The sequence below is a fragment of the Cetorhinus maximus genome, chromosome 8 (genome assembly GCF_964194155.1).
Source record: "Cetorhinus maximus chromosome 8, sCetMax3.hap1.1, whole genome shotgun sequence".
In the NCBI taxonomy this organism is placed as follows: Eukaryota; Metazoa; Chordata; class Chondrichthyes; order Lamniformes; family Cetorhinidae; genus Cetorhinus; species Cetorhinus maximus.
In genome coordinates, this window is record NC_135886.1 from 57,554,949 (window position 1) to 57,582,393 (window position 27,445).

The window sequence follows — 27,445 nt, forward strand, 5'->3', positions numbered from 1 at the left end:
GAGTAATTAATGATCTCATAGTGAAGGTGCCCTAGATAGCAGCAACCACAGTATGACTGAATTTTACATTCAATGTGAGGGAGAGAGGAGTGGGTCTGAGGCTATGTATTTAAACTTAAGGAAGGGCAATTATGAGGGTGTGAAAGCGGAGCTGGCTAAAGTGAATTGGCAAATTAGGTTAAGGGACAGGGCAATAGGCTAATATTTAAGGAGGTATTTGAGAATGCACAGAATAGATACATTCCAACAGGTCAGAAAAAGTCCAAGGGATGGACACACCATCCGTGGTTAACTAGAAAGGTTAAAGATAGTATCAAACTTAAAGAAAAAGCATATTATTGTGTAAAGACAGGTGGCAGGTCAGAAGATTGGACAGAATATAAGGAACAGCAAAGAATGACTAAAAGACTAATGAGGAGTATGAGAGAAAGCTAGCCAGAAATATAAAATCAGATAGTAAGAGTTTTTATGAATATTTAAAAGTTAACAAAATGAGTCTTTGTCCTATAGAAAGTGAGACTGGAGAATTGATAATGGAAAACAAGGAAATGGCAGATGAATTGAACAGTATTTTGCATCGGTTTTCACTATAGAGGATACAAGTAACATCTCAGAAGCAGCTATAAACCAGCAAATGGAAGTGGGGGAGGAAGTCAAGATAATTACCATCACCAGAGAAGTGATATCGATTAAATAGTTGGAACTGCAGGCTGACAAGAGCCCAGGTCCTGATGGATTTCATCCTAGACTCTTAAAAGAAGTGTCTAGTGAGATAGTTGATGCATTGGTTTTAATTTTCCAAAACTCACTAGATTCGGGGAAAGTTCTATTAGATTGGAAGATAGCAAATGTAGCTCTATTATTCAAAAAGGGACAGAGACAGCGGGGAACTACAGGCCAGTTAGCTTAACATCTGCCTTGGGGAAAATGTTAGAAGCTATTATTAGCGAAGTTATAGCAGGGCACTTGGATAAGCTCAAGGTCATTAGGCAGAGTCAACATGGTTTTGTGAAAGGGAAATGGTGGAAATGATTCTGATTCTGTGATTATTGGGAATTCTTTGAGGAAGTGACATGTGCTGTGGATAAAGGAGAGCCGGCGGATGTACTGTATTTAGATTTCCAAAAGGCATTTGATAAAGTGCCACATCAAAGGTCATTGTGGAAAATAAAAGCTCATGATATAGGGGGTAACGTACTGTCATGGAAAGAAGATTGGCTGGCTAACAGGAAGCAGAGAGTAGGCATAAATGGGTCTTTTTCAGGTTGGCAAGATGTAATGAGTGGTGTGCCACAGGGATCAGTGCTGGGACCTCAACTGTTTACAATTTATATAAAGGACTTGGATGAGGGGATGGTTGCCATATTTGTTGATGACACAAAGATATGTAGGAACGTAAGCTGTGAAGAGGACATAAGGAAGCTACAAAAAGATATAGATAGATTAGGCGAGTGGGCAAAGATCTGGCAAATGGAGTATAATGTGGGAAGATGTGAAATTTCCATTTTGGTAAGGAGAATAAAAGAGAAGCACGTTATCTAAATGGTGAGAGATTGCAAAGCTCTGAGATTCAGAGGGATCTGGGTGTCCTAGTGCATGAATCACAAAAGGCTTCTATGCAGTTACAGCAAGTAATTAAGAAAGCTAACAGAATGTTATCATTTATTGTGAGGGGAATTGAATACAAAAGTAGGGAGATTATGCTTCAATTGTACAGGGCACTAGTAAGGCCATATTTGGAGTTCTGCGTACAGTATTTATCACCTTATTTAAGGATGTAAACGCCTTGGAAGCAGTTCAGAGAAGGTTTACCAGGCTAATACCAGGAATGGGCGGATTGTTTTATGAGGAAAGGTTGGACAGACTAGGCTTGTATCCGCTGGAGTTTAGAAGAGTAAGAGGCGGTTTGACTGAAACATATAAGATCCTGAAGGGTCTTGACAGGGAGGATGTTTCCTCTTGTGGAAGAATCTAGAACTAGGGGTCACTGTTTAAAAATAAGGGGTTGCCCATTTAAAACAGAGATGAGGTGAAATTTTTTCACTCAGAGGGTCGTGAGTCTTTGGAACACTCTTCCTGAAAAGGTGGTGGAAGCAGAGTCTTTGAATATTTTTAAGGCAGAGGTGGATAAATTCTTGATAAGCAAGGGGGTGATAGGTTATCGGGGGTAGGTGGGATGCAGATTTCAGGTTATATCAGATCAGCCATGAACTTGTTAAATGGCTTAGCAGGCTCAAGGGGTTGAATGGCCTACTCCTGCTCCTTGCTCATATGCAGCCTATTGTGGCAAGTTATTTTTCAGACCAAAAAATCTGCCCTACTTTAACACTTCTGCATCTCATAGTTAGCAGAGGTGATGAAATACAGGAAAATACTTAATCATGGAAAGAATTCCACAGGTAAATACTCAAGAACAATTATCTTCCTCTTAAAGATGCAATGTCCCGTTATGTCAGATTTGGGCTGAATCCAGTCAAGGTTGACGGGGTAAAAAGTCAGTATCTTATATGAAGCCTATTTGGGTACTCTTGCATCATTTCCTCTTGGATGCAAACTCACTGCACAGAACTAGCTGCCAATTGGTCGGTCACTCAACTCAGACACCTGGTGCCCAAAATGGAAAAAATAAACCAATTCAAAGATGATTTTGTAAGGTAGATATTAAGGCACCATATTGCTGTAGTATAAAGGATACTGCTTCTGGTCCACAGTAAACACAACCTTGGACGGACAGTGGGCAACAAGTGCTTTCCACAAAACTGACTTTGCTCACATTAATATGCAAACAGCAAAATGAGTACAAAGTGAAAACCTTTCCCAATCAGGACTGCTCATCCCCGGTATGTGTTAAACCTGCAATTTTACACACCTGGTTTGTCGTTTATTATTAAGCAGTTGCTGTGCAACAGAGGCACACTTTTCTGCCTCTACAATAGCTTCCTTCAACTGTTTCAACAAATCATTTTCTGGAAACTTTTTCTTCTCTGCTTCCTCCACCATAGATTTGAAATCAGAGAGGCCTGATAAGATGGAAATGATAAAATCAATCTTAAGAAGAAGGAAAGACAACCCCCCCTTTTTTTAAAAAACAGACATAAGAATTAATGTTTTGAAAATGAGAAATCACAATTTTTCTCCTTTAAGGCAAGGCTTGTTGGTTATTAATATGTTCAGAAGTGATCTACGTAAAAAAAAATTCACAAGAAGCACTGCACTCAAAACTGCTAAGGTAAACATTAGTCCAGAAATTTAAAAGGGCTGTTATAAGTAACGATTTTTTCCCCCAACTTAAAATATTTCAGAGGCTGGGATTTTCCATGCCCACCAGCTTCGGGCATGTTTGTGGCGTGAGCGGACAACATGTCACAACTGTGAAACCAGCTCGTGATTGTCCATTCAACCCGCCAACGGCGGGCTGTGTTCCCCGCCTTCGGACGTTGGGAACCTCATTGTAATACATCAGCATATCATTATTAGGCCTGCCCGCCAGAATCATCCCCCCGCTGGATCGTCCGTCCATGTCAGCTGGAAAAAACGCCGAATTGTTTTACAACAGCATATAAGCGACACGCACTTGGCAGGCTGCCCTTTGCTCGGGATTTCAAGGTTTGTTTGCCTACCGTGCTTCAGTCAGCACTCACAGTCAATAGCGCCAGGTTTCACAGACAGCACCACATCACTTTTAGGGGAACTCATGGCAGGTCTCTACCTACCAGGTCAGCCATATATGGGTGGCTTTTCAAAGGCTGCAGGGCTAGGGCTTGCTTGGCGGAGAAGTGGCCTCAGGTGAGGGAAGAGGCTGCAGGATGAGGGCTGTGCTGGAGAAGGAGGGTAACCCAGGGTGTGTGTGGGGGGCACAACTGTGTAAGTTGCCTCGAGATAGTGATGCCTGAGGAGGCAGTCTCCAGGGGAGATGAGGCCAGATGGACATGGGAGAGTATGTGTTTGAGAATGGACAGTGATGTCCCTTGAACTGGCAGTGAGTGAGATGCCAGTGAATGTGTGATGATCTTGAGTGTGAGAGTTTAGAGTGCTGAGATGGTTGCCATATCCTGGCTGCACGCATGAGATCATTCAGCCCTATCTGCATTGGATGGCCAACCTCTTCTGTGTAGCACTGGCACTGATCACCATTGCCATCATCTACCAAGCCATAGTGATAATGTTGCTGCCCCTCCTGTGACCAGAGCGTGGGAAGAGGACATCACAGCGGACTTCCACGGCGTCGCTCGAGGGCTGCAGTCTTCTTGCCAACGGGATATGTCTTCTTTGCTGCAGTCCTGCGCTGGAAGCACTGAGCGTGGCTGTACTTTAAATGTGGTGCCTGACGTGATGAAGCAGCGAGGTGAGAGCGTCGCAGGCAAATCGGAGCCCTCCTGTCATGGAAACGGTGTGTTTCCCAAGCATGTATAAATAATACGGTGGGCTTGGGACGATACGGCCTTACAACCCGACATCGCGGCCAGCAGATAAAACGATGTTTTACCTGCCCGATATTGCACTTAGTGCAAATCTGGGATGATTCTGCCTAAACTCTTGTGCATATGCAGGGGTGAGACTCCTCCATCACTACATGCTGGTTCCCCATACCTGCCAGACTCGCATTCACGCCCTCCTTTCCCTGCCCACTGACCAGCTCTAAAATTCTTCCTAACAAAAGGGGTGTGACTGCCTCCTGGAACAAAGTATCCAGTTGATTCTTACCCTTCCTGATGCCCCGCAATGCCTGAAACTCAGGCTCCGACCCAGCAAGCTACGGCCACTTTCTGCAGTTATGGTTGTTCAGGATTGCAGTGCATTCCAAAGATTTCACCCGTGTTGCAGTCACAGCACACCACCATCCCTGCCATGTCTGTCTAACCTTATTTATTTATTTAGTCAATTAGTTATTAATTTACACAGCTAAAAGGTTGCGCTCACCTAGCTGAAAAAAAGGTGGAGAAAAGAGCACCTTTTTGCACCGAATTCCCACGTGAACAAAATTCCCAACTTTGCACTCGGTCTATTATCACACTTCTATCTGTGTGTCCCCTTACCGTCTGCTTTTACAGAATGCTGATAACTCACTCCCAAGCTACAATGCCAGTTCAGCTTCCTCCTACAACAATTAACTCCCATTCAAAGTTACAGCTCATGGAATAAAAGGGGCAGGATCAACATGAATATGAAATTGGCTGTGTTACAGAGGAAAGAGTAGTAGTGAACTGTTGTTATTCGGACTGATGAAGGTTTATAATAGAGTTCCCCAGGAATCGGTAATAAGACCCCTGCTCTTCCTGACCTTGGTGTACATGGCACAATTTTAAAATTTGGGCACGATATGAAAGTTGGGAAGTATTGTGAACCATGAGGAGGATATTGTAGAACTTCAAAAGGACATAGACAGATTGGTGGAATCGGCAGAGAAGTGGCAGATGAAGATCAATCTGGAGAAACATGAAGTGATTCATTTTGGTAGGAAAACAGGGGAGACAATTAAAAAAGGATACAATTCTAAAGGGGATGCAAGAACAAATGGGCCTGGGTCTATATGCACATAAATCATCGAAGGTGAGGTTGAGAGAGTGGTAATAAAGCACACGGCATCCTCGGCTTTATCAATAAGGGCATAGAGTACAAAAACAAGGAAGTTATGTTAAACCTATATAAAACACTGGTTCGGCCTCAACTGGAGCAGCGTGTCCAGTTCTGGGCACCACACTTTCGGAAGGAAGCATTAGAGAGGGTAGAGAAAAGAGTCACAAGAATGGTTCCAGAGATGAGGGATTTCAGTTATGTAGAAAGATTGGGGAAGTTGGAACTGTTCTCCTTGGAGAAGAGAGGACAATTGATAGAGCTCTTCAAAGTCATGGGCAGCCTGGATAAGACAGGGAGAAACTGTTCCCACTGAAGGATCGAGAACCAGAGTGCACAAGATTTAAGGCAATTGGCAAAAGAAGCAATGGTAGCGCGTGGAAAAATGTTCTCACGCAAGCAGTGTTTAGGATTTGGAACATGTTGCCTGACAGTGTGGTGGAGGCAGAGTCAATTGATGCTTTAGAGAACTGGATCATGAAATGAAAAGGAAAAAAATGCAGGGATATGGGAAAAAGGCAGGGGAGTGGCCCTATGTGAATTGAGGGTCAGCAAAGACAAGGCAGACTGAGTGGCCTCCTTATGTGTTTTAACCATGCTATGGTTCTAACTATTTTCCCTCCCATTCTTTCTTACAAAGCGAGAGCAATTTTTCACCCCTTCCTTTCCCAATTCCTGCAGTATAACTGAAAGTGCTCCCAGGCATCCCACACAGCATTTACATTTTAGGCAGTCTAGTGGCCTTGGGCAACAGTTTCTCGAGTATTTTCTCTATTTCTGCTAGGAAATAGCTTAATTTCCACTTGCTGCTTCATCAAATTTGTCGAGATAACGAATTCTGAATTTAATATCTTGCCAGTCAATGGTGCAAGTCTTTTGGAGCCACACAGCACTCGTGCCACAGGTACCATCTTTGCAGAATTTCTATACTTACTTTTCTTCTCATCATCTTTTGCTTCCAGGGAATCAGTCACTTTGGAAGACCACTCATCATATATTGCTACATGCAATTTTAATGCATTCAGAATCGGATAGAGATCATCCAATGCATAGCGATACCTGGATGGGAAGGGATAGGTAAGAACAAGAAAGGAAGTCAAAATATTTCATCATAAACGATGAATTTTCAGAAATGTAAATGAATGCACAGATTGCATCTTCAGCAGCTATATGTGTCTCAGTGTTGGGTTCATGGTTTTAGTCTGTTGGTGAAATTTTTTATTTAAGCCATCTCAAATCTATGACAGCTGGTCTATTGTTACAATACTACTAGCATCAATTATTTAACCACAACAACATGTTTATAATTTGTTTATATTAAATATATATAGTCTTATATTATCACTCAAAAGGTAGCACAACTAAAGCCAATAAAAATAACTTTCCACATGACCTTGCTCTTTATGTTTTAGCCACAAACCAGTAAAACACCACTTCAAAAACATGCAATCGAACCTTTTATATCACCAATAGTGTTTGCATTAGCAGGACCAAAGACAGATATATAGTAAGCTCAGACACTTATCAGAAACATTACAAGAATGTAACTCCTCTTCACTGCAGCATATAGGGCTCTTGCCATTTCTTTTCAACAATTTTTTAGTTTTGGAAAACAACTAAGTAAAGCCAGAACACTACGCAGGGACTAGATGGGTTCTGGTATATAGACACTGCGCAGGGAGTAGGTGGGTGATGGGTACACAAACTGCACAAAGAATACGTAGATGCTGAGTACATACATACTTCTCAAATAACCAAGTGAACAGCAGTCAAAATGGATTCAGGAGGGGGAGATCCTGCTGACCAATCAACTTCTTTGAGGTGATAACATAACAAGTGGATGGCAGAAGACCCTACTGACAGGTTGTTAAAGGTCTTTTAGAAGCCAAGGTGCTAAGTTCCACATGGAAAGTTATGGTTAAATTCAGAATTGCAGCAATTCAAGGTAAGCCTTAGGCATGGATAAGGCAGTGGCTGGTGGGTAAAAAAACTGAGTATACGTTAAGGGGCTTTGTTGAGATGGGAGTGACTCAAAAGTTGGTGTTGGAACCAGTATAAAATTTGCATAAATGACCTGGATTCTGAAATTTGCAGATGATACAACTAGGAGGCTGTGAAGTCAGAAGAGGCAGTTCCGAAATTAAAGAATGAGTTGGACAAAATTTGTTAGTGAGAACAATGGCTTATGAAATATAGTGAAGCCCAGTACAAATTACAGCATGCTGGAAGGAAAAATAGGGGATAATTATTCTATGTACATAGTACTGAAATAGCCATGAAAAAAAGTGACTGGAGTCCTTGTAAACATGGCGCAGAGCCTCCAATCAATATAGAGCAGCAATAAACAAGGCCAACATCATATTTAAATACACAGCCAGAAGAGAAGAATGCAAGATGTATTCCAATTTTCCAAACTGCAACTTGGGATGGGGTTTTCTGGTCCCTGACACCGTTCACTTTTAACGCCTCTCCAAATTTTCCTGTCGTGCCCACGGCAATGCTCGCCGGTATTGGGGCAGGAAAATCCAGCCCTTGAAGAATATGAGAGGTGAGAGTGCCTGACACTGACAGCATTTGACTGAGCATGATACCATGGAGCTTGAGTAAATCAGAAATTAAATGGGAATCAGGGCTAAACTCTCCACTGTCTGGAGTCATCCCCAGCATAAAGAAAGATAGTTTTGGTTGTTGGAGGCGAATCATCTCAGCTGCGGGAATTCGTCAGGGGGATTGCCTAGGCTCAATCATCTTCAATTGCTTCATTAATTTCTTGCATTGCAAGGTTAAAAGGGGATATTTGCAGTATTCTCTACTATTCACAATTCTTCAGATATTGAAGCAGTCCTTCCCCACATGCAGCAAGACTTGGACAACATTCGTAGGTTCAAAATAGTAAAATGTAATGTTAGTGTGGATTGCATGAACACTCAGTCAGAAGGTTGAGGGTTGCATACATCACCCTCCTATAGTTAGTACAGTCCCACGCCTCACAACTACACCTCACGGCTTACACACATGGCAGCTATTCAACCATGACAGCCACAACACCCAAATAGATTGCAGGACACCTTTTTGTAGAAGGTAGCACACAACTGGAGATTGCAGGAACTAACTGGAGGAAGGAAGGTGCACCTATATCTTCTATGCCTCATGGAAGAGACTGTGATGGCCATTAAGTGCAATTGCTGACACCACAGTCACTGCCACAGCTGAAGTGTTTGAAAATAAGGATATCTCCATCCCCTCTAATCGCACTTCTCCCTCACCTCTCAAATCTTTTGACTTAGAAGGTACAGGTGGCATCAAGCATGCGCTTTTTTCTTTCCCCTCTCCCTTCACTACAATCCAAACCTTGTTATTTTTAATTTCAAATGCTCAAAAACTGGAAGCTCCTAAGTCAATGGAGGGAGAACAAAATTAAAGCAAAGTTGAAGGGAGTCAGAGAAAATCAGTGTCATTATTGCACTGAAGGAGCTATCCATTCAGCCCACCAAGTCCATGCAGGTTCTCTGTGTGAGCAATCCCCTCTAGTGCCACTTGCCTGCTCTATTCCAGCAACCCGAGAAGTTTATTTCCCAAAAGTGCCCATCCAATTTCCTTATGAAATCATTGTTCTTTTACTATTCTACATTCTCGGAGTCACAACCCCCTATATCTTTTGCCCAAAGCCTTAAATCTGTGTACCCTATGTGAACCATCATCTAATGGGAACAGCTTTCTTTTGTCTAGCTTATATAAATCTGTCATAATCTTGTACTTCTCTGCCAAATCTCCAGTCAAGTTCCTATGCTCCAAGGAGAACAACCCCAGCTTCTCTTGTTGCTAAAACCCCTTATCCTTCGAACCGTTCTGGCAAATCTCTTCTGCAGCCTCATAAGGACCCTCACATCCTTTCTGAAGTCTGGTGACAATATTCTAGCTGTGGCCTAACCAGAGCTTTATCAAGCTTCAGCATAACTTCCCCGCTTTTGTACTCAATATCTCTCTTTATAAAGCCCAAGATCCCATATGCTTTGCCAATTACTTTCTCAATACTTCCTGCCAGCTTCAAAGATCTATGCATGTGAACCCCAGGTCCTTCTGTCCCTGCACACTATTTAGAACAGTGCCATTAAGACCATACTGTCTCTCCCCACCTCAACAAAATGCATAACTTCACTCTTCACTGTGTTAAATTCCATCTGCCATTTGTCTGTCCATTCTACTGACCTATCTGTCTCGTCACAGTGGATCAGTTACATCCTCACTGAATGTCACACCTCCAAGCTCTTTGAGGACACACTTAGTGAAATGTTGCCTTGATGTTAAGGGCACTCACTCTCTTGGGTTCAGCTCTTTTGTCCATGCTTGGACCAAGACTGTAATGAGGACAGGAGCTGACCAGCCTTGGCAGAACCCAAATTGAGTCTGTGATCAGGTTATTGCTGAGCAAGTGCCATTTAACACCTCTGTTGATGACACCTTTTCCTTCACTTTGCTGATGATTTACAGTAGGCTGATGGGATGGTAACTCCACTGGAGTTTCGAAGGGTGAGGTGCAACTTGATTGAAGTATCTAAAGGTCCTGAATGGTCTTGACAAGGTGGAAGTGGAAAGGATGTTTCTCTTGTGGGCAAGTCCAGAACTAGGGGGCACGGTTTTAAAATTAAGAGTTGCTCTTTTAGGACAGAGATGAGGAGAAATGTTTTCTTTGAGGGTTGTGTGACTTTGGAGCTCTGCCTCAGAAGGCAGTGGAAACGGGTCATTGAATATTTTTAAGGCAAAGGTAGATAGATTCTTGTTAGGCAAGGGGACCAAAGATTATCGGGGATAGATGAGAATGTAGAATTCGAAACACAAACAGATTAGCCATGATCTTAATAAATGGCAAAGCAGGCTCAAGGGGCCAAATGGCCTACTTCTGCTCCTAATTCACATTCGTATATACAGTGAGGATGGCAACATGGAGGAGTGCTGATTCATCAGCTGAGGAGGGCAATGGTAGGTGGTAACCAGCGGAAGATTTCCTTGCCCCCGTTTGACCTGATGCCATAAGATTTCATGGGGTCTGGAGTCAATGTTGAAGACTCCCAGGGAACTCCTTCCCTCCCATATGTGCCATCACCACTGGTGAGTCTGTCCAGCCGGTGGGACAGGACAAAATCAGAGGTGATGATGGTCGTGTCCAGGACATAGTCATGCCCACGGAATCATACCTTACAGACAATGTCAGGCTGTTGCTTGGCTAGGCCGTGGAATAGCTCTCCCAATTTTGGCACAAGCCCCCATATGTTAGTAAGGAGGACTTTGCAGGATCGACAGGGCTGGGTGTGCTGCTGTCCTTTCTAGTGCCTATGTCGATGCCAGGTGGTCTATATGGTTTCATTCCTTTTTGACTTTTCTGTAGCTGTTTGGTATGACTGAGTGGCCATTTCAGAGGGATTTAAGAGTTAATCACGTTCTTACGGGTCCAGAGTGACATGTAGGCCAGGCCAGGTAAGGACGACAGATTTCCTTCCCTAAAAACATCAGTGAATCAGATGAGTTTTTTCAACAATTGAGGATAGTTTCATTGTCACCATTACTGGAACTAGCTTTTAATTCCAGATTAATTAATTCATTGAATTTAACTTCAACCAGCTGCTGTGGTGTAATTTGAACCTGTGTTCCCAGAGGGCCTCTGGATTACTAGTCCACTGACATTACCACTATGCCACTGCCTCCCCTAACTCAGATCAGCACTGCACACTGAATGCAATCATAATCTGCCTGTTCTACACACTGCTGATGAACCTTAGGTGTGCATGTGCACACATTCACAAAGATGAAATCCAGTGCTCTTCCAGTCAGGAGAAGCAGTTGCAAATCAGAGAGACCAGAGTGGATAAAAGAATGGTATCCGAGCAGGCCCAAGACTAGGAGGGGTGGATAAAAAAGCGGCAGCTAAGCAGGCCCAAGACCAGGAACAGTGAGACCGGAGTGGATGATGGGAGCAGAGGAACTGCGGCCGAAAAATATCAAAAGCATAACATCACAGGAACATAAGAACATAAGAACTAGGAGTAAGCAATTCAGCCCCTCGAGCCTGCCCCGCCATTCATTACAATCATGGCTGATCTCATTTCGGCCTCTACTCCAATTTCCTGCCCTCTCCCCATAACCTTTCAACCCATTACTAATTAAAAATCTGTCTATCTCCTCCTTAAATTTATTCAGCATCCCGGCACTCTGAGGTAGTGAATTCCACAGATTCACAACCCTTTGAGAAAAGTAATTCCTCTTCATCTCTGATTTAAATCTACCACCCCTTAGCCCAAAACTATGGCCTCTCGTTCTAGAAAGCCCCCAGAAGGGGAAACATCCGCTCCACATCTACTTTGTCTATCCCCTTTAACATCTTATATACCTCAATTAGATCTCCTCTCATCCTTCTAAACTCTAGCGAGTATAGGCTTAAACTGCTCAATCTCTCCTGACAAGCCCCGTATCTCTGGAATCAATCTAGTGAACCTCCTCTGAACCGCCTCCAGTGCAACTACATCCTTCCTCAAGTAAGGGGACCAAAACTGTGCACAGTACTCCAGGTGCGGTCTCACCAATGCCTTGAATAGTTGCAACAACACTTCCCTATTTTTATGCTCTATTCCTTTAGCAATAAATGCCAAAATTCAATTTGCCTTCCTTATTACCTGCTGTGCCTGCATACTAGCTTTCAGCGATTCACGCATGAGGACACCCAGATCCCTCTGCACTGAAGCATTCTGAAGTTTCTCTCCATTTAAATAATAAGTCGTCTTTTTATTCTTCCGACCAAAATGGATAACTTCACACTTATCCATGTTAAACTCCATCTGCCAAATTTTGGCCTATTCACCTAACCTGTCCATATCCATTTGTAAATTTCTTATTTCTTCATTGCAACTTACTTTCCCATCTATTTTGGTGTCCTCTGCAAATTTAGCTATAGTACCTTCTATCCCTGAATCCAAGTCATTAATATAGATTGTAAATAGTTGGGGCCCAAGGACCGAGCCCTGTGGCACCCCACTGTTACAGCTTGCCATCCAGAAAAAGACCCATTTATCCCGACTCTCTGCTTTCTGTTGGTTAGCCAATCCTCTTTCCAAGCTAATATATTACCCCTACAGCTAAGTGACTTGCATGAGTAGCTTTTTTTCTGCTCTCTTTCTCCCTCTAAACCAGGGCATTGGTCTAAACTAGGTGCTGTGAAATTTAAAAAAAAAAATTAGTCCTAGATGTATAATAGTAAGTGAAGTCATAAGAGTGTTGAGACATTGTTTGAACTATTAATTTCAATCAAAGTACTAACTAGATTCTAAATTAGGGAGCAAAGGTTTTGTTTTTCTTTGTATCATGGATGGGCAGCTGAAACCTATTGTTTACAATCAGACAGCATGTGGGACAGGCAGGACCACATGTGTAGGAAATGTCTCCACCTGCTTCAGCTCATACGAACAGACAAATGAGGAGGAGTAGGCTATTCGGCCCCTTGAGCCTACTCCGCCATTCAACAAGATCATGACTGGTCTGATCATGGCCTCAACTCCACACACCCGCCTACACCTGCTAACCTTTGACTCCCTTGTTAGTCAAGAATCTATCTACTTCTGTCTTAAAAATATTCAATGATCCTGCCTCCACTGCTTTCTGGAGAAGAGAGTTCCAACGATTCACAACCCTGAGAGAGAAAAAATTTCTTCTCATATCTGCCGCCTTAAATGGGAGACCCCTTATTTTAAATTGTATACACTAGTTCCAGTCACTCCCAAAAGGGTAAATATCCGTTCAGCATCCAACCTGTCATTCCCTCATGTGATCTTATTGAAATTAATGTTTCAATAAGATGACCTCTCATTCTTCTGAACTCCAATGGATATAGGCCCAACCTGTCCAATCTTTCCTCATAAGATAACACCGCATCCCAGGAAATCAGTTGTGCTCTCTGAACTGCTTCTAATGCATTTATATCCTTCCTTAAATAGGGAGACAAAAATAGTACACAGTACTCTAGATGTGGTCTCACCAATGCCTGTAAAACTATAGTAAAACATCCCTACTTATTCCAGTCCCCTTGCAATAAACAGCAACATTCCACTTACCTTCCTAATCACTTGCTGCACCTGCAATGCTAACTTTTTGAGATTCACATACCAGGACACCTAGATGTCTCAGACTTTGCGATCGCTCTCAATTTAAATAACGTTCTATCCTACTTTTCTATTCTTCCTGCCAAAGTGGACAAGTTCACATTTTCCCAAATGATACTCTATCTGCCAAATTTTTGCGCACTCACTTAACCTATCTACATCCCTTTGCAGGATTGTTACGTCCTCTTCACAACTTGCTTTCCTACATATCTTTGTGTCCTCAGCAAACTTAGCAACCATACATTCGGTCCCTTCATTATTGATATAAATTGTAAATAGTTGAGGCCCTAGCACTCCCGTGGCACTCCACTCGTCACATCTTGCCAACCCGAAAATGATGCATTTATGCCTACTCTGTTTCCTTTTGGCTAACCAATCCTCTATCCATGCTAATATGTTATCCCCTACACCATGAGCTCTTATTTTGTGTAGTTACCTTTGATGTGGCACCTTGTCAAATGCCTTCTGGAAACTTAAGTACACCACACCCACAGGTTCCCCTTTATCCATGCTGCTTGTTACTTCCTCAAAGGTCTCCAATAAATTAGTCAAACATGATTTCCTTTTCACAAGCCCATGTTGACTCTGCCCGATTGCACGGAGATTTTCTAAGTGCCTGGCTATAACGTCCTTAACAACAGACTCCAACATTTTCCCCATGACAGATATTAAACTAACAGGGCTGTAGTTTCCTGCTTTCTGTCTCCCACCTTTTTTGAGTAGAGGATTAATTAGCTTTTTTCCTAATCTGATGGAACCTTTCCAGAATCTAGGGAATTTTGGAAAATTAAAACCAAAGCATTTATTATCTCAGCAGCCACTTATTTTAAGACCCTAGGATGAAGCCAATCAGGACCTGGGGACTTGGTCAGCTTTTCGTTCTAAAAGTTTTCTCAATACCCTTTCCCTGGTGATTGTAATTGTTTTAAGTTCCTCCCTCTCATCCCCTGATTCACAATCATTTCTGAGATGGTATTTGTGTCCTCTACAATGAAGACAGGCACAAAATATCTGTTCAATTCATTAGCCATTTCCTTATTTTCCATTATTAATTCCCCAGGCTCACTCTCTAGAGGACCAGCACTCACTTTACTTACTTTTTTCCTTTTTAAATACCTGTAGAAACTCTTACTATCTGCTTTTATATTTCTAGCTAGTTTTCTCTTGTACTCTAATTTCTCCCTCTTTATTAATCTTTTCACCATTCTATATATTCTATCCAATCTTCTGACCTACCACTCATCTTTGTGGAATTAAATGCTTTTTCTTTCAATTTGATACTATCTTTAGTTAAAAATGGTGCATCTTTCCCTTTCTTTCTCACTGGAATGCATCTTTTGTGAGTATTCTGAAATATCTGCCACTGTATCTCTACTGACCTATCCCTCAACTTAATTTCCCAATTCACTTTAGCCAGCTCTGTCTTCATGCCATCATAATTGCCCTTATTTAAGTTTAAAACACTAGTCTTAGATCCAGACTTCTCTTCCTCAAGCTGAATGTGAAATTCAATCATTTTATGACTGCAGGGAGCAATGACACCTTGAAAGAGTGCAGTCCAGAACATTGCACCAACGGGCAAGGGAATACACAGGGAGGAGGTTCCATAGTTTGGGCAACAGACTGGCATTTCTGTAACCGTCATTGTGTCTTGCTGCCCTGGTTACAGGGTAATGGATGTCATGGAGAAGGTGCAGAATATTCTATGAGGGGAAAAGTGTGATCCCGAAGTTGTGGTACACAGTAGTACCAATGGCATAGAGGGAGCAGGTATTGTGGTCCTATGAGCACATATTCAGCAAACTAGGGAGGAAGTTAAAAAGTGAGACCATAAAGGCAGTAATTTCTGCATTACTCCCAGTGCCATGCGCTAGTAAGAGTTGAAATAGATCAATACGTGGGTTGAGGCATGGTGTAAGGTGGGGTGGGAGGGGGTCAGACTCCTGGGCTTTGTGACCAGTCCTGGGACAGGAGGCAGCTATTCAAAAGGGGTGGGTTGCACCTCAACAGGACTGGGATCAATGTCCTCATGGGGAGGTTCACTACTGTGGTGGGGAGGGTTTAAACTCAGGTGGTAGTGGGGGTGAGCACCAGCATAAAGAAGTACAGAACTTGAGTATTGCTGAAAAACAACATCTTGCACTCCTCAGGACAATGCACAAGAATACCAAATGTAAAGGGAACAACAATTTATAAATCATGAGAAGAGTGCACTGATTGGTTGGCAAGTGGGCCCAGATGGAGCTATCCATTTCACACTGCTACTATGCAGTAGTAACACAACTGGTATTTGCCACTAACAGGATGTCAAGCCAAGAAGGTGTTCTGCCCATCACACAAATGTATAATGTGGTATATGAATTTCAGTGCCGTGTGATGCTAGGTGCGTAGGCTGTACATCCCAAAGACTGGCAGATCGTATCAAAGAGCATGTCCCTTTGGCTGTTTGCAACAGGCAATTTACCGACCATACCGAACCAGGCTGTGCTTGCAAGATTCAAAACACTGTGTCCAACATTAGATGTGGTTCTGCGATTGGACAACATTTGCTAAACAATCCTAGGCGTGCTAAGGATTATGCTGACAACCAATTCAAGATTATGAGTCAGACTTGCAGTACGGCGCACTTACGCATGCCAGAAGTTATATATATTAATACAAAGGGCCCTGTTCTTTGCGCCTGTTTCATGTAAACAAAATAGGTGACAGCTATTCTCTGGTTTATTCCCCAGGGCAATGCCTTGACCAATCAGTGTCAATCTGCCTGGTTTGAATTTAGACAAAGCTTGGCAGTTAACTGTCAGTCATCAGTTAACTGTTGCATTCGCCATGGCAACACCTCTAACAGAGTCCACTTGCCAACCAATCGGCACTCTCTTCTCGTGAAGTATAAATTGTTGTTCCTTTTACATTTGGTATTCCTACGAATTGTCCTGATGAGCGCAAGAGAAAATGCTTCGACAACATGTATTTTTCCTTCCTTTTATACTTTATGCCCTACTTATAAAACGCAGGGTCCTGTGTACTTTATTAACCACCTCTCAACTTGTCTTGCCACCTTATCATAAGAAATAGGAGGAGTAGGCTATTTTGCCCCTTGAACCTGATCCACAAGATCGTGGCTGGTCGGACTGTGGCCTTAACTCCACTCTCCTGCCTGTGCCCCATAACCCTCAACTCCCTTGTAGATCAAAAATTAGCCTTGAATATATTCAATGACCAATCTCCACTGCTCGTTGGGGATGAGAATTCCAAACACTAATGACCCCCTGAGAAAATAAATTCCTTCTCATCTCAGTTTTAAATGGGAGACCCCTTATTTTGAAACTGTGCCCCCAAGCTCTTGATTCCCCCATGAGGCAAAACATCCTCTCAGCTTCTACCCTGTCAAGCCCCTCAGAATCTGATATGTTTCAATAAGATCACCTCTTATTCTTTTAAACTCCAATGAATATGGGCCAACTGCTCAGCCTTTCCTCATAAGACAACGCCTTCATACCTGGAATCAGATTAGTAAACATTCACTGAACTGCTTCCAATGCAAGTATATCCCCTCCTGAAGTAAAGAGGCCATGGTACTCCAGATGCCACCTGACCAGTTCTACAGTTGTGCAACCTTCAATGATTTGTGCATTCACAGAGCTTTCTGCTTCTGCACCCCCTATAGAATTATACCCTTTATTTCATATTGCTTCTCCTCGTTCTTTCTACAAAATGAATCACTTCACACTTCCCTGCATTAAATTTCAGCTAACACTTGTCTGCCCATTACAATAGCCTACATACTCTTGAAGTTTATCTGTGTCAACCTCGAAGTTCACAGTACTACCAAATTTTGTGTCATCTGCAAATTTTGAAATTGTGCCCTGTACACCCAAGTCTAGGTCAATAATAGATATTAACAAAAGCAGGGATCCTAATCTTGAGGAACCCCACTATATACCTTCCTCCAGTCCTAAAACAACTGATCGCCATTCCTATGTTTCCTGTCACTCAGTCAATCCATGATAAGTATACATATGTATATATCCAACTTCAATTGCATAGGCTTCGACTTTGCTGACAAGCACTTAATCAAATGCCTTTTGGAAGTCCATTACCCTCATCAACCCTCTCCATTATATCTTCAAAAAATTCAAGCATGTTAGTTAAATACAAACTGTCATTAACAAATTCACGAGGCTTTCCTCAATCAATCCATATTTGTCCAAGCAATAAATTTTGCCCCATGACACTCAGAATTCTTTTTTAGGACATCCCTAGTGGCTGCAGACAGGTCTGTGATTGCAGACCGGTCAGTTTAACATCAATTTAGGCATGGTTTTAGAAACAGTAATGAGGGAAAAAAATTAACAGGCACTTGGAGAGGTTTGAGTCAATTAAGGAGAGCCAGCATGGATTTGTAAAAGGCAGAGAGGTGTTTCACCAACTGAAATTTTTTGAAACAAACATTCTGATGAGGAAACTGTGTGATCAGAGTATAGCCAATAACACTGAAAAATGATATGGATATGTCACAAAGGATTGGCAAGATACAAGACTAGCAAAACCAGAGTAATGGTTGTTGTGACCATTATCCGGAACAGCAAGTACAACAAATGAATATCAGACTATTTCTGTTTATCTCCCTTTTGAAGTAGTGTTTCTGGTCATCCTTTTGATAGCATTTCCATTTAGATGATTGCATTGGGATAGATATGATTAAAGTTTAGTTCATTTCATATTTTTTGCATGGTATCCTGAATGTCATGAATGTTTCTGTGATGCATGTTACATGTACAAGCTGACCTTTAAATTTGGAGGTATTTTAAGAGATGATGCTGATCTTCATAAAATCTGGCAGAAAGAAAGTTGTTTGAAAGATAAAGCACCATGATTCCCAGCTATTAGCCACAAGATAGGTAGTTATTTGATGTCTCCATCACTGGAATAACATGGTATCCTTTTTCAGATGTTCTTTTAACAAGATTATACAAAGGAAGGTTTGATCATACAATTCATGTTAGGACATAGGAGCAGGGGTAGGCCATTCAGCCTGTTGAGCCTGTTCCACCATTCAGTTAAGATCATGGCTGATCATCTACCTCAACGCTACTTTCCTGTGCTATTTCCATATCTCTTCTCATTCGTACCCAGAAATCTATCAACTTCTGTCTTGAACATGCTCAATGACTGAGCTTCCACAGCCCTCTGGGTAGAGAATTCCAAAGATTCACCACCCTCTGAGCAAAGAAATTCCACCTCATGTCAGTCTAAAGGGCCTGCCTCCTTATTCTGAGAGTCTGTTCCTTGATTCAAAACTCACCTACTAGGGGAAACATCCTATCTACATCTACTCTGTCACATCCTGCAAGAATTTTGTAAGTTTCAATGAGATCACGGTTCATTCTTTGAAACTCTACAGAATACAGGCCCAGTTTCCTTAATCTCTCCTCATGAGACAATCCTCCAAACCCAACCTGTTGTATTCCCTCGATAGTAAGTTTCTCTTATTCTTTCAGAGGGCATGGGCATCACTGGCTGTGCCAGAATTTATATCGCCCATTGTTAATTGCCCTCAAGAAGATGGTGGTGAGCTGCCTTCTTGACTGTTGCAGTCCTTGTGGTGTAGGTACACCCACAGTACTGTTTGGGACAGAGTTCTAGAATTTTGACCCAATGACAGCGAAGGAACAGCGATATAGTTTCAAGTCAAGATGGTGTGTAGCTTGGAGGGGAACTCGCAGCTGGTGATGTTCCCATGCATTTGCTGCCCTTGTCCTTCTAGGTGGTAGAGGTTGTGAGTTTGGAAGGTGCTGCCAAAGGAACCTTAAATGAGTTGCTGCAATGCATCTTGTAGATGGTACAAACTGCTGCCATTGTGTGGCGGCGGCAGTTGAGGGAGTGGATGTTGGAGATGGTAGATGGTGTGCCAATCAAGCTGGCTGCTGTGTCTTGGATGGTGTTGAGCTTCTTGAGTGTTGATGGGGCTGCACTCATCCAGGCAAGTGGAGATTAATTCCATCACACTCCTGACTTGCGCCTTGTAGATGATGGACAGGCATTGGAGAATCAAGAAGTGAGTTACTCGCCACAGAATTCCGAGCCTCTGACCTGCTCTTGTAGCCACAGTATTTATATGGCTGGTCCAGTTCAGTTTCTGGTCAATGGCAACCCCCAGGATGTTGAAAGTGGGAGATTCAATAATGATAATGCCATTGAATGTCATGAGGAGATGGTTGAATTCTCTCTTGTTGGAGATGGTCATTGCCTGGCACTTACATGGTGCAAATGTTTCTTGTCACTTGTCAGCCCAAGCCTGAATGTTATCCAGATCTTGATGCATATGGGCAGGGACTACTTCAGTTTGAGGAGTCGCGAATAGTGCAGAACATTGTGTAATGATCAGTGAATATTTCCACTTCTGAGAACATTGGTAAAGCAGCTGAAGGTGTTTGGGCCTAGGACACTACCCTGACGAACTCCTGCAGTGATGTCCTGGGACTTAGATGATTGACCTCCAACAGCCTGCCAATCCTCTTTTGTGCTAGGTATGACCCCGGGGCTTAGGATGGGTGCCGGGGAAGGGGGTGGGTGGGGGTTGTGGTTAACTCAGCTGGCTAGAATGTGATGCAGAATGACGCCAACAGCGCGGGTTCAATCCCTGCACTAGCTATGGTAATTCAGACGCCCTGCCTCCTTGCCTTGCACCACGCTTGTGGAATGGCGCATCTCAAGCTACGAGTAGCCAAAATGTCTCTCTCGCTAATGGAGAGAGATGCGTATGGTCCTTTGGGACTATGGTAGATGAGCTAGTGAGCGAGGTATGATTCCAACCAGTGGAGCATTTTCCCCAATTTCCACTGACTCCAGTTTTGCTAGGGCTCCTTAATGCCACACTTGGTCAAATGCTGCCTTGATTCCCACCTCACCTCTTTTGTTGATGACACAAAACTAAGTGGGAATGTATGTTGTGAGGAGGATGCAAGGAGGCTCCAAGGGGAGTTGGACAGGATAAGTGAATGGGCAAGATCATGGCAGTTGGAGTACAATGTTCAGCTCTTTTGTCCATGTTTGGACTAAGGCTGCAACGAGGTCAAGAGCTGAGTGGCACTGGCGGAACCTAAACTGAGCATCAGTGAGCAGTTGTTTCTGAATAATTGCCATTTGATAGCACTATTGACAACCAATTCCATCACTTTGCTAATGATCGAGAGTAGACTGATGGGGCGGTAACTAGCCGGGTTGGATTTGTCATGCTTTTTCTATACTGGACATACCTGGGCAATTTTCCACATTGCTGGGAAGATGCCAGTGTTGTAGCTGTATGGGAACACTGACTAAGGGTGCAGCTAGTTCTGGAGCACAATTCTTCAGCACTATTGCTGGAATTTTTTCAGGGCCCACAGCCTTTGCAACATCTACTGCCTTCAGCCGTTTCTTGATATCACGTGGAGTGAATTGAATTGGCTGAAGACTAGCATCTTGTGATGCTGGGGACCACGGAGGAGGCTGAGATGGATCATCCACTCCGCACTTCTGGCTGTAGATTGTTGCAAATGCTTTGGCCTTGTCTTTTGCACTGATGTGCTGGGCTCCCCCATCATTGAGGATGAGGATATTTGTGGAATGACATCCTCCAGTTAGATGTTTAATTGTCCATCACCATTCACAACTGGATGTGGCAGGACTGCAGAGTTTAGATTTGATCCGTTGGTTGTGGGATTGCTCACCCCTGTCTATCGCGTGCAGCTTTCGCTGTTTGGCATGCAAGTAGTCCTGTGTTGTAGCTTCACCAGGTTAACACCTCAAGTATATCCTTCCTTGGGTAAGGAGACCAAAACTGCACACAATTCTCCAGTTGCAGTCGCACCAAGGCTCTATACAATTGCAGCAAGACCATCCTTACTCCTGTACTCAAATCCCCTTGCAATGAAGCCCAACATAGCATTTTGTCTTCCGAAGTGCTTGCTGTATCAGCATGCTAGCTTTTAGTGACTCATTAAAAAGGGCACCTAGGTACCTTTGGACATCAATGCTTCCTAACCTCTCACCATTTAAGAAATATTCTGCCTTTCTGATATATCCATCAAAGTGCATAACTTCACACTTATTCACATTATGCTCCATCTGCCATGATCTTGCCCATTCACTTATCCTGTCCAAATCCCCTTGAAGCCTCCTTGCATCCTCCTCACAACTTACATTCCCACTTAGTTGTGTCATCAATAAATTTGGAAATATTACATTTGGTCCCCACATCCAAATCATTTACATAGGTTGTACTGATCCTAGCAGTACCCCACTAGTTACAGCCTGCCATCCTGAGAATGACCAGTTTATTCCTACCCTTGATTTTCTGTCCATTAACCAATTCTCAATCCATACCAACATATTCCCCCGACTCCCATGTGCTCTAATTTTGTTTACTAACCTCCTGTGTGTGGGACATTGTCTAAAGCCTTCTGAAAATTCAGGACACCACATCCACAGGTTCTCCTTTATCTATGCTACAAGTAACTTCCTCAAAAAACTCCCAACAGGTTTGTCAAACATGATTTCCCTTTCATAAATCGACGATTGGACGGAGTCAGCGTATCATTATTTTCCAAGTGTCTAATTGTCACATCCTTTATAATAGATTCTAACACTATCCCTACTACTGATGTCAAACTAACAGACCTTTATGCCTCAGTTTTCTCTCTCCCTCCCTTCTTAAATAGCAGGGTTACATTTGCTACTTTCTAGTCTGCAGGAAACTTTTCAGAACCTATAGAATTTTGAAAGAAAACCACCAACGTATCCACTATCTCTACACTACAGCGATCTCCAACACTCAGGATAGCTCATCAGGTTCAGGGGATTTATCAACCTTCAATTCAATTGATTTTTCAAGTACCACTTCTTTATTAATACTAATTCTTTCAGTTCCTCATTTTCACAAGCCCCTGGTTCCCTAGTATTTCTGGGAGATTTTCTGCATTTTCCTCTGTGAAGACAGAGGCAATGTAATTGTTTAGTTTCTCCGCCATTTCCCTATTCTCCATTATAAATTCTCCTGTTGCCCGCCTGTTATGGGCCCACATTTGCCCTTGCTAATCTTTTCCTTTTCACATAGCTAATGAAGCTTTTACAGTCTGCCTTTATGTTTCTTGCTAGCTTGCATTCATATTCTTTTTTCCCTTTCTTTATCAGTCCTCCTTTGCTGGTAGCTCCCAATTCTCGGGCTTACCACTTTTTCTGACAACATTATAAGTCACTTCCTTTGATCTAATGCAATCTTTAATTTTTGTTAGCCATGGTTAATTCACCTTTCCTGTTGGGTTTGGGTCTCTTAGGGGAATGTCTATTTGTTGCAAACCATGTAATGTTTCTTTAAATACTAGCAATTGCCTGTCTACCGTCAAATTTTTTAGTGTATTTTCCCAACCCACCACCATAGCCAACTCACCCCCATACCTTCATAGTTTCCTTGGTTCAGATCTAAGACCCTAGTTTCACAATGAACTATATCACTTTCAAACTTAATGTAAAATTCTATCATATTATGGTCGCTATTTCTTAAAAGCTCCATTACACCAAGGTTATTAAATAACCCTCTCTCATTACATAATACTAAATCCAAAATAGCCTGATCCCTAGTTGGTTCTTCAAAGTACATCTCGGGAAACCCATCTTGTACATACTCCAGGAATTCATCCTCCACAGCATTAGTGCTAATGTTAGGAACTAGAGATAGTTTAACTAAGTTATATTTGTATTTGTGGGTGTTAGGAATGAGTTTTAGATTTAAGTTCAAGTTTGATTAGTGTTTCTGTATTGGTATGTTAAGAAAGGGGGGAACTTGAGTTTTAGTTTCACTTTAAAAGATGCCTTCATTTTAATGAGGTTTTACAGCTCTTGAAAGTTAAGACAAACACAAGGTAGAAAAACTGTGCTGTTGACTAGCAACAGGAGGGCCCACACAGAGAGAAACGGGACAGCAGTTTGAGTTCAGTTGAAGCCAGGAGAGGTTGGACACAGCATACGGAGCTGCAGAGAGAGACTTCCCAAAAAAAACGAAAGGTCCCAAAGCCAAGGAGCGTGGCAGAGATGAGGGGTCCCAAGACGACCTTCTAGTTGAAGGAAGAACAGGAGCCTGCTAACAGGACCTTTGGAATGAGGAGCATAAGGCTCCAAGCTTAAAGAGAGAAAACTGCTTGCGAGAAGCCAGAAGATCCAAGGAGACAGCTGAAGGTCTGTAACTCTTTACTGTGGGCATGTGAAGCAGTGGTGTTCTGTTGACCCAGCTCTAAGTATTTGAGAGAGAGTTTGTGGAAGGCAAAGTTTGAATGCGCGTGGTGACGCAGGGGAGAACAACGGAAGGAGAGTTCAAAACCCTGGAGGTGGACCTTGTGGAATGCGCCTGAGAGAAAGTGTCGTTTGGGGAGAAGATTCCAAAGCGGGTTCGTCAAGAGAGAAGATTGGAAACCTTTGTGTGAAAGACGGTGTGTAGTGAAACCGGTTGGCTCACCATGTGACAAGCATCTGGGGGGAGTTGAGAGATCTATAGTATCTGTTTGGGGTGGCATCTGTCACTTGGTTTCAGACAGTGGTGTGTCTGACCACAGGCCGCCTATTGGTTTACATGGACTGTGTACTTGCTGTGAACATTAGTGTATACATAGCTTTTGTAACTTATGTTATCCTTACGAATCTGTATATATCTGTAAGGTTAGAGTTGTGGGTGAAGGAGTATTGTAATGTAGTTCATCTTTTGTTTAATAAACGTTTCATTATTTCGTTAAAAGTTCATCAGCTGAGTCCTGTGACTCTGTTGAGTAGCTGCCCTCCAAGTTTCTATACAAAAAATTAAAACTTAGGGTATATCAAGCTGGGTTCCACCCTGGGGTGTGGCTTGTCCCTAGCTGGGATCATAACACTACATAGATTTAGCCAGTCTATACGTAATTTGAAGTTGCCCATTATATTGTATTACCCACATTACAGGCAGTTCTAATTTCCTGATTTATACTGAGCCCAAAATTACCACTAGTTTGGTGGCCTATAGACAATTCCCACCAATGCATGCTGCTCTTTACTGTTTCTGAGCTCCACCTAAACTTATTCTACATCTTGATCCTCTCTCACTAATGTATCATCTCGTCCCTTACTAACAGCATTATCCCTCTCCTTTTCCTTTTTGCCCATCCCCTCTGAACGGTGAATATCCAGTTCCCAGTCTCGGTCACCCTGTAACCATGTCTCCATAATGGCAATTAAATTATACCTATTTACCTCTAATAGTGTTTTCAAATCTACCTTTGTCTGATTGCATGCAGTATTCACAAGTGCCCTTAAATTTGTCTTTCTAATGTCATTCCACAATGTAACAGTCCCAGAAGGCTTTCAGAAAAATTGATTGTTTTCATGCTTGTAAGGTCATGGAGGACATAAGTGATGAATGTTCCTAACAGAGGTTGCATGTTACAATGTAGTTTTTATAAACTAGCCATTGAAAAAAATATTTCTGCTGTTTCCTGTTGTTGAGGTTGTTGAAGGAGTAAAAGTTCAAAATGGTGTGGCAAACAATAAGGAAGATACCAAACGATTGCAACAGGGCATAGATAGGCTAAAATTGGGCAGGTAGATAGAACTTACTGAGAGAAGTGTATAGTGATGCATTTTGGTAGACGGGATTGGGAGAGGCAATATAGACTCAATGACACAGTTTTAAAGAGGCGGGGAAACTATTGGAAGCAATTCTGAGGGACAGAACTTGGAGTGGCAGGGATTAATCAAGGACAGTCAGCATGACTTTGTTGAGGGAAGGCCATGTCTGGCCAATTTAATTGAATTTTTCGAAGAGGTGACCAGGTGTGTAGATGAGGGCAATGCAATTGACATAACCTACTTGGACTTTAGCAAAGTTTTTGATAAGGTCCCATATGAGAGACTGATAACGAAGATAAGAGCCCATGGCATCCAAAAAAATTTAGCAAACTGGATCCAGAATTGGCTGAGTGGTAGGAAGCAGAGGGTGATGGTCGAGGGGTGTTTTTGTCACTGGGTGCCTGTGTCCCGTGGGGTTCCACAGGGATCGGTGTTGGGTCCCCTGCTGTTTGTGGTATATATAAACGATTCAGACTTGAATGTAGGAGGGTTGATCAGTAAGTTGGAGGACGACACAAAAATTGGTGGGGTGGTAAACAGTGAGGAGGATAGCCTTAGATTACAGGAGGATATAGACGGGCTGGTCAGATGGGTTGATCAGTGGCAAATGGAATTTAATCCGGATAAGTGTGGGATGTTGCACTTGGGCAGGATAAACAAGGCACGGGAATTCACGATGAATGATAGGACACTGGGAAGTATCGAGGATCAGAGGGACAGGTAGATAAGGTGGTTAAGGAGGCATATGGGATACTTGCCTTTATTAGCCAAGGCATAGAATATAAGAGCAGGGAGGTTATGCTGGAACTGTATAAAACGTTGGTTAGGCCACAGCTAGAGTATTGCGTGCAGTTATGGAATCCGCATTATGGGAAGGATGTGATTGCACTAGAGAGAGTTCAGAGGAGATTTACCAGGATGTTGCCTGGGCTGGAGAGTTTTAGTTATGAGGAGAGATTGGATAGACTGGGGTTATTTTCCCTGGAGCAGAGGAGATTGAGGGGGGACATGATTGAGGTGTATAAAATGATGAGGGGCATAGATAGGGTAGACAGGAAGAAACTTTTCCCCTTGGTGGAGGGATCAATAACCAGGGGGCATAGATTTAAGGTAAGGAACAGGAGGTTTAGAGGGGATGAGAGGAAGAATTTTTTCACCCAGAGGGTGGTGGGAATCTGGAACTCACTGCCTGAAAGGGTGGTAGAGGCAGATACCCTCATAACATTTAAGAAGTATTTGTATATGCACTTGTGATGCCATGGCATACAAGGCTATGGGCCTAGTGTTGGAAAATGGGATTAGAATATTTAGGTGCTTGTTTGACCGGCGCAGGCTCGATGGGCCGAAGGGCCTTTTTCTGTGCTGTAGACCTCTATGACTCTATGAGTTTGCAAGGACAGAAAGACCTTGAGATTCATAAGATAGATCTTTGAAGATGGCAGGACATATTGAGAGAGTGGTTAGCAAAGCATATGGCATCCTGGGTTTCATAAAGAGACACCGATTACAAATGCAGCAAAATTATGCTGAACCCTTAGAAGACTCTGGTACTGCCACAACTAGAGTATTGCATTCAGTTCTGGTCACCACAACTTTAGAAGGATGCAAGGGTCCCTGAGAGGGTGCTGAGATTTACCAGAATGGTTCCATGGATGAGGGGGATTTTTAGCTACAAAGTAGTTGGAGAAGCTGGTGTTGTTCTCCTTAGAGCAAAAGGATGTTATGGGGAGATTTGATATAGGTGTACAAGATTATGATAGAATTAGAAAGATAAACATAGAAAAGCTGCACCCATAGCATGGAGCAACATCTGCCTTTCTCCAGTCCTCAAGTAACTCCCAAGTATTTAGTGTTCTGGAAGATTTGTTCCAAGTTTAAAACAATTTCCTCTTTGTTCGTTAAGGATCTTCAAATGCATCTTGTTTAACCAGATTTATTTACTGTCAATTTGTAGTTGGGGATGATACTGGAACTAATTTGAGTAGAGTCCTCTGCTATGATCCTTTCCAGATCAAGAAGTTTATCTGTCTTCAAACAAAAGACAATATTTTTGTTTCGCAGATGCTTTTGTATTTACTTACAGTAATTATTTC

The 27,445-nt window shown here is 42.6% G+C and overlaps 1 protein-coding gene across 2 annotated transcripts in view; it reads right to left on the reverse strand.

Moving 5' to 3' along the window:
* Window positions 1–27,445, reverse strand: part of kdm5ba (lysine demethylase 5Ba) — a 254,050-nt gene that overhangs the window by 87,128 nt on the left and 139,477 nt on the right. For both annotated transcript variants that reach the window (XM_078546909.1, XM_078546911.1), the window contains 2 exons: window positions 6,509–6,633; window positions 2,870–3,020 (listed from right to left, as the gene is read on the reverse strand). In XM_078546909.1, coding sequence (XP_078403035.1) covers window positions 2,870–3,020; window positions 6,509–6,633 — 276 coding nt within the window. The remainder of the gene's footprint in view (window positions 1–2,869; window positions 3,021–6,508; window positions 6,634–27,445) is intronic.